General features: G+C 33.7%; 2 protein-coding genes across 2 annotated transcripts in view; one reads left to right on the top strand and one right to left on the bottom strand.

The window, feature by feature from the left end:
- The window catches only part of LOC136029863 (B-cell receptor CD22-like), a 252,212-nt gene that overhangs the window by 33,053 nt on the left and 201,137 nt on the right, over positions 1 to 18,022 (bottom strand). The window lies entirely within an intron of this gene.
- LOC136029862 (ADP-ribosylation factor GTPase-activating protein 2-like) lies at positions 11,833 to 13,716 on the top strand. Its single transcript, XM_065708319.1, has one exon. It carries the CDS (start codon positions 11,884 to 11,886, stop codon positions 13,501 to 13,503), a length of 1,620 nt encoding a protein of 539 aa, XP_065564391.1. The 5' UTR covers positions 11,833 to 11,883; the 3' UTR covers positions 13,504 to 13,716.

Raw genomic sequence — 18,022 nt, 5'->3', positions numbered from 1 at the left:
GCTTCGCGCCCCCCCAAGCCCCCCCGCGCGCGTAAGTCGTTACGCGCCATATTAGTTACACGCCATTGTAGTTGTGTCCCTATGTCCCACCTGTGAATATATCTATACCTCATGATTCTAATGATTGCCCTTGAGCTTTGTTGATGGTGATTGCTAATCGACCATTCCCTGAGTCGCCATCGCCATTTATATATCCCCCTGTGCACCCCGGCGTCCCCTTTGTAGTTATGTCCCTGTGTCCCGGTCGTCATTTATATTCCCTGTGTCCCGGTCGTCATTTGTGTCCCGGTGTCCCAGTCTGTGATTTCTCTTTGAGTGTCCCGGTCGTCATTTATATCCCCCTGTGCCCCCCGGCGTCCCCGTTGTAGTTGTGTCATTTATATTCCCTGTGTCCCGGTCGTCATCCCGGTATACATTCGTTTTTGAATTGGTATATGATGAAATAAATTTTTAATTTTTTCCTTTTTTTTCCTTTTAGTTTTTTTTTTATTGGTTTTGACCTTTTTTTAGGTTTTTTAGTTTTTTTCTTTTTTCTTTTTAGTTTTTTTTGAAGTTTTTATCTTTTTAGTTTTTTTATTTTTATTTATATTTTTTAGTTTTCTCTTTCTCCTTTATTTTTCAGTTTTTTTCCTTTTTTAGGCTTTTTTTCTTTTTTAGTTCTTTTAGTTTTTACCTTTTTTAGTTTTTTTAGTTTTTTAGATGAAATTTTTTTTTAGTTTTTTTCCTTTTTTCTTTTTAGTTTTTCATTGGTTTTTACCTTTTTTTAGCTTTTTTAGTTTTTTTTTCGTTTTTTCTTTTACTTTTTTTATAGTTTTTATCTTTTTTATTTTTTTTTTATTTTTATTCTTAATTTTATTAGTTTTCTTTTTCTCTTCTATTTTTCAGTTTTTTCCTTTTTTTTAGTTTCTTTTTAGTTTTAGTTTTTTTAGTTTTTTTAGTTTTTTAATTTTTTAGCTTTTTTATTTTTTTCATTAGTTTTTAGTTTTTTTGTAGTTTTTGCCTTTTTTTAGTTTTTTCAGTTTTTTTTTTAGTTTTTAGTTTTTTACATTTTTTAGCCTAACCAGGATTTGAACCTGGGACCTTCATTCTCCGTTCTGACACCCTCTCTCACCGAGTGACTACTCCAGCATGTTCATTTTGGTGTTTTAAATGGTATATTATTAACCAAATTAATGTGTTTTACAATATACTAAGCATCGTCATAACAAAAATGACGACAACTAATTTCATGAGGTCAGCCGACACAGAAACATGACGTCACCTGATCCACAGATCCACAGACAGACAACTTATTTATATATATATACTAGCTGTTGGGGTGGCGCTTCGCGCCACCCCAACACCTAGTTGGTGGGGGCGCTTCGTGCCCCCCCCAAGCCCCCCGCGCGCGTAAGTCGTTACGCGCCATATTAGTTACGCGCCATTGTAGTTGTGTCCCTATGTCCCACCTGTGAATATAGATATATATATATATATATATATATATATATATATATATATATATATATATATATATATATATATATATATATATATATATATATATATATATATATATATATATATATATATATATATATATATATATATATATATATATATATATATATATATATATATATATATATATATATATATATATATATATATATATATATATATATATATATATATATATATATATATATATATATATATATATGTTTTTAACTACGTAAAACTTGCGAATATACAACATTCTTTGCTGTCCCATTGTCTGTGCATATAAATAGATTGTCAGGTTTACCGACTCTTGAACATGCAACATATAATGGTCCATGGGAAAACAATCCGTATTCAGATCTATACCTCATGATTCTAATGATTGCCCTTGAGCTTTGTTGATGGTGATTGCTAATCGACCATTCCCTGAGTCGCCATCGTCATTTATATATCCCCCTGTGCACCCTGGCGTCCCCTTTGTAGTTATGTCCCTGTGTCCCGGTCGTCATTTATATTCCCTGTGTCCCGGTCGTCATTTGTGTCCCGGTGTCCCAGTCTGTGATTTCTCTTTGAGTGTCCCGGTCGTCATTTATATCCCCCTGTGCCCCCCGGCGTCCCGTTGTAGTTGTGTCATTTATATTCCCTGTGTCCCGGTCGTCATCCCGGTATACATTCGTTTTTGAATTGGTATATGATGAAATAAATTTTTAATTTTTTCCTTTTTTTCCTTTAGTTTTTTTTATTGGTTTTGACCTTTTTTTAGGTTTTTTAGTTTTTTTCTTTTTTCTTTTTAGTTTTTTTTGAAGTTTTTATCTTTTTAGTTTTTTTATTTTTATTTATATTTTTTTAGTTTTCTCTTTCTCCTTTATTTTTCAGTTTTTTTCCTTTTTTTAGGCTTTTTTTTCTTTTTTAGTTCTTTAGTTTTTACCTTTTTAGTTTTTTTTAGTTTTTTAGATGAAATTTTTTTTTAGTTTTTTTCCTTTTTTCTTTTTAGTTTTTCATTGGTTTTTACCTTTTTTTAGCTTTTTAGTTTTTTTTTCGTTTTTTCTTTTTACTTTTTTTATAGTTTTTATCTTTTTTATTTTTTTTTTATTTTTATTCTTAATTTTATTAGTTTTCTTTTTCTCTTCTATTTTTCAGTTTTTTCCTTTTTTTTAGTTTCTTTTTAGTTTTTAGTTTTTTTAGTTTTTTTAGTTTTTTTAATTTTTAGCTTTTTTATTTTTTTCATTAGTTTTTAGTTTTTTTGTAGTTTTTGCCTTTTTTTAGTTTTTTCAGTTTTTTTTTTAGTTTTTAGTTTTTTACATTTTTAGCCTAACCAGGATTTGAACCTGGGACCTTCATTCTCCGTTCTGACACCCTCTCTCACCGAGTGACTACTCCAGCATGTTCATTTTGGTGTTTTAAATGGTATATTATTAACCAAATTATGTGTTTTACAATATACTAAGCATCGTCATAACAAAAATGACGACAACTAATTTCATGAGGTCAGCCGACACAGAAACATGACGTCACCTGATCCACAGATCCACAGACAGACAACTTATTTATATATATATACTAGCTGTTGGGGTGGCGCTTCGCGCCACCCCAACACCTAGTTGGTGGGGGCGCTTCGTGCCCCCCCCCCCCAAGCCCCCCCGCGCGCGTAAGTCGTTACGCGCCATATTAGTTACGCGCCATTGTAGTTGTGTCCCTATGTCCCACCTGTGAATATAGATATATATATATATATATATATATATATATATATATATATATATATATATATATATATATATATATATATATATATATATATATATATATATATATATATATATATATATATATATATATATATATATATATATATATATATATATATATATATATATGTTTTTAACTACGTAAAACTTGCGAATATACAACATTCTTTGCTGTCCCATTGTCTGTGCATATAAATAGATTGTCAGGTTTACCGACTCTTGAACATGCAACATATAATGGTCCATGGGAAAACAATCCGTATTCAGATCTATACCTCATGATTCTAATGATTGCCCTTGAGCTTTGTTGATGGTGATTGCTAATCGACCATTCCCTGAGTCGCCATCGTCATTTATATATCCCCCTGTGCACCCCGGCGTCCCCTTTGTAGTTATGTCCCTGTGTCCCGGTCGTCATTTATATTCCCTGTGTCCCGGTCGTCATTTGTGTCCCGGTGTCCCAGTCTGTGATTTCTCTTTGAGTGTCCAGGGCGTCATTTATATTCCTTGTGTCCCGGTGTCCCGTCGTCATTTATATCCCCCTGTGCCCCCCGGCGTCCCCGTTGTAGTTGTGTCCCTGTGTCCCGGTCGTCATTTATATTCCCTGTGTCCCGGTCGTCATTTGTATCCCGATGTCCCGGTCTGTATATACATTCGTTTTTTAGTTTTGTTTTTCTCCTTTATTTTTTTCCTTTTTTCTTTTTTTTCTTTTTTAGTTTATTTAGATTTTTAGATTTTTTAGTTTTTTTTATTAGTTTTTAGTTTTTTTGTAGTTTTTACCATTTTTTTAGTTTTTTTTAGTTTTTTTTTTTACTTATGTCCTGGTCGTCATTTATACTCCCTGTGTCCCGGTCGTCATTTGTGTCTCGGTGCTTTGTTGATTGCTAATTTATATTATATTTATATTTATATTTTTTATATTTATTAATATTTTTTTAGTTTTCTTTTTCTCTTATTTTTCAGTTTTTTCCTTTTTTTTAGTTTTTCTTTTTTAGTTTTTATTTTTTTTTTTTTTTGTTTTTTACCTTTTTTTAGTTTTTTTAGTTTTTTTAGTTTTTTAGCTTTTTAGTTTTTTTATTAGTTTTTAGTTTTTTTTTAGTTTTTGCCTTTTTTTAGTTTTTTCAGTTTTTTTTAGTTTTTAGTTTTTTACCTTTTTTAGTTTTTTTTAGTTTTTTAGCTTTTTTAGTATTTTTTCTTTTTAGTTTTTTTTTGTAGTTTTTACCCTTTTTTAGTTTTTTTTCTTCTTTTGTATTAGTGTGAAATAATTCAGACGTCATATGCGGACAAACACGACGTCACTCGACAGACAGACAGACAGACATAACCCACAAACAACTTATTTTTATATATATTTATTCATATTTTTTTAGTTTTCTTTTTCTCTTTTATTTTTCAGTTTTTTCCTTTTTTTTTAGTTTTTTTCTTTTTTAGTTTTTAGTTTTTGTTAGTTTTTTACCTTTTTTTAGTTTTTTTAGTTTTTTTCGTTTTTTAGCTTTTTTAGTTTTTTATTAGTTTTTATTTTTTTTGTAGTTTTTGCCTTTTTTTATTTTTTTCAGTTTTTTTTTAGTTATTAGATTTTTACCTTTTTTTAGTTTTTTTAGTTTTTTAGCTTTTTTAGTTTTTTTTTCTTTTTAGTTTTTTTTTGTAGTTTTTACCTTTTTTAGTTTTTTTCTTCTTTTGTATTAGTGTGAAATAATTCAGACGTCATATGCGAACAAACATGACGTCACCTGATCCACAGATCCACACACAGACAACTTATTTTTATATATATAGAATATATAGCTGTTGGGGTGGCGCTTCGCGCCACCCCAGCACCTAGTTGGTGGGGCGCTTCGCACCCCCCCCCCCCAAGCCCCCCCCGCGCACGTAAGTCGTTACGCACCATATTAGTTACGTGCCATTGTAGTTGTGTCCCTGTGTCCCACCTGTGAATATAGATAGATTTATATATGTGTTTCAAACTACGTAAAAATTGCGAATATACAACATTCTTGGCTTTCCCATTGTCTGTCCATATACAAAGCCGTATGTACTAATAATGACGTCATATACAAACGCTCTTTTTACAAACAAACAAACATGCATACACACAACTCGTTTTTATATAGATAGATAGATAGATAGATACAATACAAATTAAATACGTAAAATTTGTGAATATACAACAGTCTTCGCTGTCCCATTGTCTGTGCGTATAAATGATTGTCAGGTTTACCGACCCTCAAAGATGCAACATACAATTGTACATTGGTAAAGCAATCTGTATTAAGATCTATACCGCATTTTTCTAGTGATTGCCCTTGAGCTTTGTTGATGGTGGTTGCAGATGCTAATCGAATTGGGAATTGCAATCTTTTAAATTGAAAAAGCAGATCCGTTGGAATCATGGGAATGCGAGGAATAAGAACAGCCTCACCCTCATAAGGCCCTGTCAAGATTGTGGCCTCTATTAGGTTTTCCATTGTTTTTTTTTACGGCAAGTCCCGTGCCATTGCAAAGCTTTGGTGGGTTGATATTTCTTAAAAGTATTATTGGTACGCCTATTTTTATTTGTAGCACGTGTGGTGGAAACCCTTAAGGATCTATGGAATTTAAAAATTCAGATGGATAATTAACCGCTTCATTTTTTTCCAAAATACAAATTAACTGCGTAAAACTTGCGATATTACAACATTCTTCGCTGTCCAATTGTCGCTGCATATAAATAGATTGTCAGGTTTACCGACCCTCAAACATGCAACGTACAATTGTCCATGGAAAAAACAATCAGTATTAAGATCAATACCACATTTTTCTAATGATTGACCTTGAGCTTTGTTAATGGTGATTGCAAATGCTAATCGAATTGGGAATTGCAATCTTTTAAATTGAAAAGGCAGATCCTTTGGAATCATGGGGAATGCGAGGAATAAGAACAGCCTCACCCTCAAAAGACCCTGTCAAGATTGTGGCCTCTATTAGGTTTTCCATTGTTTTTTTACGGCAAGTCGAGTGCCATTGCAAAGCTTTGGTGGGTTTATATTTCTTAAAAGTATTATTGGTACGCCTATTTTTAGTTGTAGCACGTATGGTGGAAACCCTGAAAGATCTATGGAATTTAAAAATTCAGATGGATAATTAACGCTTCATTTGGTTCCAAAACTGTGGTCGACTGACTTGTAAAGGACTGGTTTCACCATTGAAATTCAAGGCCTTGCAATAGGGACAAATTTTAGACATTGTCCCGATTTGAACACATCTACTCAAGCTATAATCATCGACTGGGCTGTACCTGAATGCCAGGCGATAACTTTCAGGTTGCTCTGATTCCTCGGCACGCTTTCTTTTCTTACTTTCTCTATCAGCAGCATGCCTGATTTCTTGTTGTTCTTGTGATTCCTCGGCACACTTTCTTTTCTTACTTTCTCTGTCAGCAGCAAGCCTGATTTCTTGCTGTTCTTGTGATTCCTCAGCACGCCTTCTTTTTTCACTTTCTCTTTTAGCAGCAAGTCTGCTTTCGCGTTGCTCTGGTAGTTCCTCGGCACGCTTTCTGTTCTTTCTTTCTCTATCAGCCTCAAGCCTGTTTCCCTGCTGTTCTTTTGATTCCTCGGCACGCCTTCTTTTTTTCACTTTCTCTTTTAGCAGCAAGTCTGCTTTCGCGTTGCTCTGGTAGTTCCTCGGCACGCTTTCTTTTCTGACTTTCTCTATCAGCAGCAAGTTTTTTGGCATAGACTCTTTGAGCATCTTCATCAGTCATTGTAAACTAAACATTAATAGATTTCTACGTGAACATATGTCTTATATAACTTGAATGACGTCACCGTCAAAGCAAAAATGACGGCAACTAATTCATGACGTCAGCCGACACAGAAACATGACGTCACCTGACACCTAATTCATGACGTCAGCCGACACAGAAACATGACGTCACCTGATCCACAGATCCACAGACAGACAACTTATTTTTATATATATAGATAGATAGATAGATATACATATACATATATATATATATATATATATATATATATATATATATATATATATATATATATATATATATATATATATATATATATATATATATACATGTATATATATATATATATATATATATATATGTATATATATATATATATATATATATATATATATAATATATATATATATATATATATATATATATATATATATATATATACAAAGCACCGGGATACAAATGACGACCAGGACACATGGAGTATAAATGACGACCAGGACATATGTAAAAAAACTAAAAAACTAAAAAAAAAGTTAAAAACTACAAAAAAGAAAAAGAAAAAAAAAACTAAAAACTAATAAAAAAGCTAAAAAAACTATAAAAACGAAAAAAGAAAAAAGGAGAAAACCATAACTAAAATAAATAAAAATAAAAAAAACTAAAAAGGTAAAAACTACAAAAAAAACTAAAAAGAAAAAAATCTAAAAAAAACTAAAAAAAGTAAAACCAAAAAAAACTAAAAAGAAAAAAGGGGAAAAACACAAAAATTTATTTCATCATATACCAATTCAAAAACGAGTGTTTATACAGACCGGGACACCGGGACACAAATGACGACCGGGACACAGGGAATATAAATGAGGACCGGGACACAGGGACACAACTACAACGGGGACGACGGGGGGCACGGGGGGATATATAAATGACGACGGGGACACATGGAATGTTCGATTAGCAATCAACAAAGCTCAAGGGCAATCATTAGAATCATGAGGTATAACTAAAATAACTACAAAAAAGGTAAAAAACTAAAAAAAAGACCAATTCAAAAACGAATGTATATATAGACCGGGACACCGGGACACAAATAGCGACCCGGACACAAGGAATATAAATGACGACCGGGACACTCAAAGAGAAATTACAGACTGGGACACCGGGACACAAATGACGACCGGGACACAGGGAATATAAATGACGACCGGGATAAAGGGACACAACTACAACGGGGACGCTGGGGGGCACAGGGGGATATATAAATGACGACGGCGACACAGGGAATGGTCGATTAGCAATTACCATCAACAAATTTTAAGGGCAATCATTAGAATCATGAGCTATAGATCTGAATACGGATTGTTTTCCCATGCACAATTTTATGTTGCATGTTCAAGAGTCGGTAAACCTGACAATCTATTTATATGCACAGACAATGAGACAGCCAATAATGTTGTATATTCGCAAGTTTTATGTAGTTAAAAATATATATATATATATATCTCTCTATATCCACAGGTGGGACACAGGGACACAACTACAATGGCGTGTAACTAATATGGCGCGTAACGACTTACTTGCGCGGGGGGGGCTTAGAGGGGCGTGAAGCGCCTCCACCAACTAGGTGTTGGGGTGGTGCGAAGCACCACCCAACAGCTAGTCTATCTATATAAAAATAAGTTGTCTGTCCGTTACGCCAGATTATATCTTATCTATATATAAAAATGAAACTAAACTGAAAAGCAAACTGAAACTAAAAATTTAGAAACTGGGAATTGCATAAATATTTCTATATATTTTGACAATAGATTAAAGTAATTCGAAAACCTTATAACAGAGATTTATAATTTTGAGGTTTATTATAAATTGTTGAGTGTTAGCATGCTTGGCACGTAAAATTTTTTCTAACAGTCAATGTTAGAATGAACACTGACAAATTGAAAAACATTGAACAACATAGAATGCTACCAAAAAGCAAAACCAGGCTTGCAGTTCAATAAGAAAGGGCCAGATTAAGATTGTGCAATTTACGTCAACGCAGGCGTGTCGAGGAACTACCAGAGCAACGCGAAACCAGACTTGCTTCTGAAAGAGAAAGTAAAAAAAGAAGGCATGCCGAGGAATCACAAGAACAGCAAGAAAACAGGCTTGCGGCTGATAGAGAAAGTAAGAAAAGTAAGCGTACCGAGGAATCACAAGAGCAACCTGAAAATAATCGCCTAGCATTCAGGTATAGCCCAGTCGGTGATTATAGTAGATGTGTTCAAATCGGGACTATGTCTAAAATTTGTCCCTATTGCAAGGCCTTGAAATTCAATGGTGAAACAATGGGAATGTGTTGCGCCTCAGGAAAAGTTAAACTTCCTCTATTGGCTGCACCACCAGAGCCATTGAAAACTTTGCTTACTGGAACTACGTCAGAATCTAAGCGTTTTTTTTATCACAGAACAGAAAATATAACTCATGTTTCCAAATGACGTCGTTTGGTACCCAAATCGAAAATCCAGATCAATGTATGCCTACTTTCAAAGTAAAAGGGCAAATTTATCATAAAGCAGGGTCCCTTCTACCATTCTCAGGCGAGAATCATAAATTGTTAATATTGTACTTCATCAGTGATAGAAATTTTGAATTGAATGCACGTTGCAAAATTTCTCCCAACGTTGAAAGGACAATCGTTTCCCAATTGCAACATCTTTTCCACGAAAATAATATTTTAGTGCGTCTGTTCAAAACAGCCATCGATTTGATGCCTACTGATACGCATAAAATTGTTATTTCCGCTGACAAAACGCCTCCTGGTCAACATGTGCGTAGATACAATGCTCCAACTATCGACGAAGTGGCAATCGTTATGGTCGGTGATCAGTTTTTACCTCGAGCTATTATTCTTCATAAGCGAAACGCTCAGTTGGTAAGAATTGCTGAAACTCATCGATGCTACGATGCCCTACAATATCCTATCATTTTTTAGGATGGAGCCGACGGCTATCACTTTAATATTAAATTGATGAATCCAGCCACTAACAAAGAAATGAATAAGAAATGCAGTGCAATGCATTATTATTCCTATAGACTAATGATTCGGCAGGATGAAGAGAATTTCATTTTAAAATGCCGTCAATTGTTTCACCAATATGTCGTTGATATGTATGCAAAAATTGAATCAGAACCTTTGCTATATATCCGCCTGAATCAGACCAAGCTCCGCTCTGAACAATACATTCATTTGCGAGATGCAGTTGTAAATGACGGTAATACCACAAACGTTGGAAGATTAACGATTTTACCTTCGTCATATGCTGGCAGTCCCCGTCATATGCATGAATATACTCAAGATGCTATTGCGCATGTTCGTCTCTATGGTCGTCCAGATTTATTTATTACATTTACATGTATGTATTGAAACATTGGGAATGGGTTGCGCCTCAGGAAAAGTTAAACTTCCTCTATTGGCTGCACCACCAGAGCCATTGAAGACTTTCCTTACTGGAACTACGTCACAATCTAAGCGTTTTTTATCACAAATCAGAAAATATAACTCATGTTTCCGAATGACGTCGTTTGGAGCCCAAATCGAAAATCCAGATCAATTTATGTCTACTTTCAAAGTAAAAGGGCAAATTTATCATAGAGCAGGGTCCCTTCTACCATTCTCAGGCGAGAATCATAAATTTTTACAATTGTACTTCATCAGTGATAGAAATTCTGAATTGAATGCACGTTGCGAAATTTCTCCCAACGTTGAAAGAACAATCGTTTCCAGAACAATTCCGTGGATCTTTTAGGGGTTTCCACCACACGTGCTACAACTAAAAATAGGCGTACCAATAATACTGTTAAGAAATATCAACCCACCAAAGCTTTGCAATGGCACGTGACTTGCCGTAAAAAAAAAACAATGGAAAATGTAATAGAGGCCACAATCTTGACAGGGCCTTTTGAGGGTGAGGCTGTTCTTATTCCTCGCATTCCCATGATTCCAACGGATCTGCCTTTTCAATTTAAAAGATTGCAATTCCCAATTCGATTAGCATTTGCAATCACCATCAACAAAGTTCAAGGTCAATCATTAGAAAAATGTGGTATTGATCTTAATACGGATTGTTTTTCCCATGGACAATTGTACGTTGCATGTTCGAGGGTCGGTAAACCTGACAATCTGTTTATATGCAGCGACAATTGGACAGCGAAGAATGTTGTATATTTGCAAGTTTTACGCAGTTAATTTGTATTGTATCTATCTATCTATCTATCTATATCAAAACGAGTTGTGTGTATGCATGTTTGTTTGTTTGTAAAAAGAGCGTTTGCATATGACGTCGTTATTAGTACATAAGGCTTTGTGTATGCACAGACAATGGGAAAGCCAAGAATGTTGTATATTCGCAAGTTTTACGTAGTTCAAAACACATATATAAACCTATCTATATTCATAGGTGGTACACAGGGACACAACTACAATGGCGCGTAACTAATATGGCGCGTAACAACTTATGCGCGCGGGGGGTATTCCGGTATATTCTGGCCTAGGAAAATGATTTAGATAGGTGAGAAGTTTGAGAAAAATCGTTAAGAGCCTTGTTTTGGTTTCCGCAAATGATATCATGTAGTAAAAATTGTAATGGCGTCATGACAATTGTCACACTATGAGTAAAAATGTGTCACACTATGTGTCTTGTGTGAAGAAGTTTGTATTAAATTACTAAAAGAGCAAAATACTGGTAATTGCAAAAAATATTTGCATATATTTTGACAAGAGATTACAGCACCGTAAAAACCTAAAAAAGAAAACAAAATTTTGAAGCTTAGAAGGGATCATTGTTAGAAATCAGACTTCAGTCTGAAATTTTGGAAGTTCAACATAACTCCATAGGGTATAGTCTACCTAAGCTTTGAGATTCTGAGCTTAATATGACAAGTGGACCAAGCGATTTGGAAACAGAAAAAATATTTCATAGGTTGAAAAGTATACCTGCTAATAAAGTGTGCTTTGATTGCACCATGAAAAACCCAACATGGGCCAGTGTGAATCTAGGAGTCTTCCTTTGCTATAATTGCGCTGCTATCCATAGAAGATTGAGTGTCCACATTAGTTTTGTTAGGTCTATTGACTTAGATTCATGGAAATGGCCACAAATTAGGAACATGCAAGTGGGTGGAAATGCAACAGCACAATCCTTTTTTGGTCAACATCATATGTATTTGACGGCCCACCAGAAATATAAAAGTGATGGTGCTCAATTATACAGAGATAAGCTTGCATTATGGTCTGGACAAGCTATGAAGATGTATGGAACACAGCTTTATATTGATAATTTCAACTCTAGCCTGTCAACTTTACATAAAGAAAAGGAAACGGATGAAAAAGGAAAGGAAATCGAAAAAGAATCAAAAGAAACTGTAACTGTTCCTCCCAGCTCTCAGGTGGACACGAACGATTACCCTCCTCCGCTAGTTAGTCTAAAAAAGGGAAATGAGAAGTCAAAACAGGAAGAAATGTTGCCAGATTTCAGCGTCGAAGGTCTTCTCACTGGCGGTGTTGTGCCTAAGCCTCCAACAAAAGCAAAATATATAGGCCAGGAAAAGCCAGCTGCCAAAAAACCTGGTCTAGGTGCAAAAAAGGGATTAGGTGCAACTCGGATCAATTCGGTCGATTTTTATGAGCTTGAAAAGCGGTTGGAAAGGCCTCAAACATCTCCCATACTGCCAACTACACTAGCTCTAGACGAAAATAAAATGGCGTCCTTAAGACTAGCTTATGAAGATTTAACAGTTCCTGCTGTGAAAGAATCTGAAAATCTGAAAAATGCAGACTCCAAAAAGCCAGAGCAGATTGAAAAGCTAGGCATGGGAATGACGGATGGATTTCAACGGTCGTCTATAAGCCATTCTGCATTTTCTGATATGAATGTTATTGTGCAAGAAGGATCCAGAGAGAAGCTGGCAACCATGCCTGGGTCTTGCCGTAATAATATCTTCGAAGATTATAGCGATGATTTTGTCCTTGTTGGAACAACCTCTTCTTCTAAGAGTTGTCTGAAGTCAATTGATGATCCTCTGAGGCAGTTTTACGCCTCAAAGCCTTCGAATTTTTCAGAGAGTGGTGGATCATCAGCAAGTGCTGTTAAAGAAGCTCCACGCTCTAACTTTAGCTCCAATTTTGCAAACAGTGACGAAGCAATGAAGAGATTCAGAAATGCTAAAGCAATCTCAAGTGAACAATTTTTTCAAGATAATTCCAGTGCTGATTATGAGCGTCAAGTTTACACTAGTCACTTTGAAGGATCTTCCAGCATTTCATCTGCCGAATATTTTAATAGAACTGAAGTCCTACCTGGGTCAAGATACCCACTGAATGCTATCTCCTTGCAAGCTCCAGATTTTTACGAAGTCCGGGAAAGTGTTCGTCAAGGCATAACCAGAGTTGCTGGAAGATTGTCCTCCTTAGCCTCTGGTGCCATGAGTCAAACACAGGACAAACATGATGAAACATCATATTCGTCAAATACAGACACAGACACAGACACATAAACATGAACAAATATATGATTGTAAGCGTCGGTGCCAGATAGAAGAAGAAAAAGACCAAGGTTTCGTTGGTTTTGAGTTCTTTGCTTTTGGATTTTGGGCTATTTTTAATCGTTACTCTTAGTTCGATAGAAAAGAGTTGCCGCTTAAATTCGTGTTTTGTATGATTGGACCTCATGATAAATAAATATTCTTGTCTTCTTGGTAATAATCAAATAGCTTTGAATAGCCTCCGTATGAAAAGACGTTAAATTGGGCAAAGAGCAAAAAACTGGCAATTGTGAAAATATTTATAAATATTTTAACAAGGGATTACAAAAATTCAAAAACCTCATAAACAAATTTAAGCTTAGTAGAAATCGCTGTTGAAAAATTTATGTTGTTAAAATTAATTTATTTTTATAAGTGCAAGCAATGTATGGGAGCATATAATATTATGCATGGAGAAATTTATATCAAGTTTCTTAAAGAGCAAAAAAGCGTTTTTTTTTCCAAAAATATTTTAATATGGGATTTCAAAAACCTTAAAAAAAGATAATCTGTGTTAGAAATCAGATTTACTTCAACAATCAAACAACTTTCAATAGACTGGAGTATGAGAAGGCAATAAATAAATTTGCCCTTTTACTTTTGAAAGTAGGCATAAAATGACATTGATCTTCGATTTGGGCACCAAACGAGCACAAAAAAGGCACAAAATTGGGCACAAAAAAGGGAGCCAGCTAATATATGCTCCTCCTATCGCCCAATTACTGTGTCACCAGTTGTGTGTGAGCTTTTTGAAATGCTTACATTGCCGAATGTTAGGAACTGTTACCAAATGCCAAACTACCAGTTTGGCTTTACGGTAGGTCTTGGTTGAGGTGATGCTCTGTTCACCCTTGCTAAAATATTCTAATATAATAACAATAATAAATGTTATTATTATTACAATTATTGTGATATTAACTACAATATTACAAGTTTCTACAAGTTTCTTCGATTGGCAAGCAACTAAAGCTCATGGAGAGTAGAGCTCCTCAGGAAGTTTAATTCACTCTAACTCTATTTATGTAAACTGGCTAAAAAAAAAAGCAGTTGAAATTAAGTGTGTGACTAAAAAAAAGGAAAAGGCATGTTTATTCAATGAGATCCCTGTTGGTTGATGCTTCTCGACAAGTTTCTTTATATTTGGTTCTATTGATGTTAATGATAGTCGAAAATCCCTCCTTTTCATAATGTCAAGTCTATTGCGAGCTTTTGATAAAATTTGAGAAACACGACTAAATCCCGCTTCAACGAGATAAGATGTAGGAAAAGTAATAACGTAGAACTGCGCTTTATCCCAGAGCAAAGGGGTACTCTGTAGCAACATCATTTGTTTTCCATATATTGTACTTTCTATCTTTGAATTTTGCACTTATTATTTCATCACTTTGTAATTCGATGAGGGGCTCTTGCAAAGACAATCTATTTCGGCAACATTAACTTTGAAAGCAATTGAAACACAAATCGGTATATCCATTCCGAGTAAGTAACTAAACATATTCAAAATAATGTAAATTACAGTAGAAATTGAATTCTTAAAAATAAAGAGCGTTGGTTTTCTTCATGGACACCCAAAATATCATTGTGGACCCCCAATTTGTTGTGTTTTGCCTGTGGACCCCCGAAAATATTACATGGACCCCTAGGGTCCATGTGGACCCCAGTTGAGAACCACTGGTCTAAATAGACGCTCTGCTAAATTGCCTTACCCTTGAATTCATACTAAACGCTCCAGATTTTCTCGGAAAAATTCAATAAAAATGTGTTGGAACATTTATTAAAGTAATGTTGATTCAAACTGTTCTATTTCGTTTTCTAAACATAGTTTTAAACTGTATCTAATAAATAATTATTAATAAATATCAATATCATGGTTGCCAATGGTGTTGTTTATTTACATTAAGTTTATCATTTGATTTATATTGTGGGCTGTAAGTTTAATGTAGGGTTTTATTTTCTTTTCTATGATGTGTATGTTTATTATTATTTTTCATTACTTTTATAATATTATTGGTGATTTCCTCTTAGGGTCCCAGTTTCTGGGTATAGCTCACTTTGTAGGCAACCTATTTAAATATTTTTGTTTTCTTTTGTATAATTTATTAAAGTGTCATAGCGAGTCAAACTACTTTGAAAAATTAAAATAGCTTGAACTGGAACTAGGTAGAAGCAAATGAAGATTGCTTCTGAAGCAAACGTGACACATTTTTACACATAGTGTGACAATTGTCATGACGCCATTACAATTTTTACTAGATGATATCATTTGCGAAAACCAAAATAATGCTCTTAGCGAATGTCAAACTTCTCACCTATCTAAATCATTTTCCTAGGCCAGAATATACCAGAAATTTAATTTTGCCGAATATTATATATATTTATATATATATATATATATATATATATATATATATAAATAAGTTGTCTGTGTGTGTGTCTGTCTGTCGAGTGACGTCATTATATGACGTCTGAATTATTTCATCATATTCCAATTCAAAAACGAATGTATTCAAGCCGAAGTAGCTGAGTTGGTAAAGCGTTATGTTCCAGGTCCGAGAGGTTCCAGGTTCGAACCTTGGCTTTAGCATTAATACAAAAGAAGAAAAAAACTAAAAAGAAAATACTAAAAAACTAAAAAAGCTAAAAAACTAAAAAAGCTATAAAACTAAAAAAAATAAAAAAAGGTAAAAAACTAAAAACTAAAAAAGAAAAAAACTAAAAAAAAACTAAAAAAAGGTAAAAACTAAAAGAAAAACTAAAAAGAAAAAAAACTAAGAACTAATAAAAATACTAAAAAAAAATAAAACCTGAAAAAGAAAAAAAACTAAAAAAGGAAAAAAACTGAAAAATAAAGGAGAAAAAGAAATCTAAAAACCGGGACACAGGGAATATAAATGACGACTGAGACACTCAAAGAGAAATTACAGACTGGGACACAAATAACGACCGGGAGATATAAATGACGACCGAGACACTCAAAGATAAATTACAGACCGGGAAACAAATGACGAACAGGACACCGGGACACAGGGAATATAAATGACGACCGGGACGCTCAAAGAGAAATTACAAACTGGGACACTGGGACACAAATGACGACCGTGATACTGGGAATATAAATGACGACCGGGACACAGGGACACAACTACAAGGGGGATGCCGGGGGCACAGGGGGAAATATAAATGACGACGGGGACACAGGAATGTTCGATTAGCAATCACCATCAACAAAGCTCAAGAGCAATCATTAGAATAATCAGGTATAGATCTGAATACGGATTGTTTTTCCCATGGACAATTATATGTTGCATGTTCAAGAGTCGGTAAACCTGACAATCTGTTTATATGCATAGACAATGGGACATCAAAAAATGTTGTATATTCGCAAGTTTTACGTAGTTAAAAACATATATATATATTTATATATATATATATATATATATATATATATATATATATATATATATATATATATATATATATATATATATCTTTCTATATTCACAGGTCGGACACAGTTACACAACTACAATAGCGCGTAACTAATATGGCGCATAACGACTTACGCGCACGGGGGGGCTTGGGGGGGCGCGAAGCGCCCCCACCAACTAGGTGTTGGGGTGGCGCGAAGCGCCACCCCAAAAGCTATCTATCTATATATATAAAAATAAGTTGTCTGTCTGTGGATCTGTGGATCAGGTGACGTCATGTTTCTGTGTCAGCTGACGTCATGAAATTAGTTGTCGTCATGTTTGTTATGACGATGCTTAGTATATTGTAAAACACATTAATTTGGTTAATAATATACCATTTAAAACACCAAAATGAACATGATGGAGTAGTCACTCGGTGAGAGAGGTTGTCAGAACGGAGAATGAAGGTCCTAGGTTCAAATCCTGGTTAGGCTAAAAAAGGTAAAAAACTAAAAACTAAAAAAAAAACTGAAAAAACTAAAAAAAGGCAAAAACTACAAAAAAAACTAAAAACTAATAAAAAAAATAAAAAAGCTAAAAAACTAAAAAAAACTAAAAAAACTAAAAAACTAAAAAAATAAAAACTAAAAAAAAACTTAAAAAAAAGGAAAAAACTGAAAAATAGAAGAGAAAAAGAAAACTAATAAAATTAAGAATAAAAATAAAAAAATAAAAAAGATAAAAACTAAAAAAAAAGTAAAAAGAAAAAACGAAAAAAACTAAAAAAGCTAAAAAAAAAGGTAAAAACCAATAAAAAACTAAAAAGAAAAAAAGGGAAAAAACTAAAAAAAAATTTCATCTAAATAACTAAAAAAAACTAAAAAAGGTAAAAACTAAAAGAACTAAAAAAGAAAAAAAAAACTAAAAAAAGGAAAAAACTGAAAAATAAAGGAGAAAAAGAAAACTAAAAAAATAAAAATAAAAAACTAAAAAGATAAAAACTTTAAAAAAAACTAAAAAGAAAAAAGAAAAAAAAGAAAAAACCTAAAAAAAGGTCAAAACCAATAAAAAAAAAACTAAAA

This window comes from Artemia franciscana, chromosome 8 (genome assembly GCF_032884065.1).
Source record: "Artemia franciscana chromosome 8, ASM3288406v1, whole genome shotgun sequence".
NCBI classification, from domain to species: domain Eukaryota; kingdom Metazoa; phylum Arthropoda; class Branchiopoda; order Anostraca; family Artemiidae; genus Artemia; species Artemia franciscana.
The sequence above is the reverse complement of the archived record's forward strand: the minus strand, read 5'-3'. Positions and strand labels throughout refer to the sequence as shown.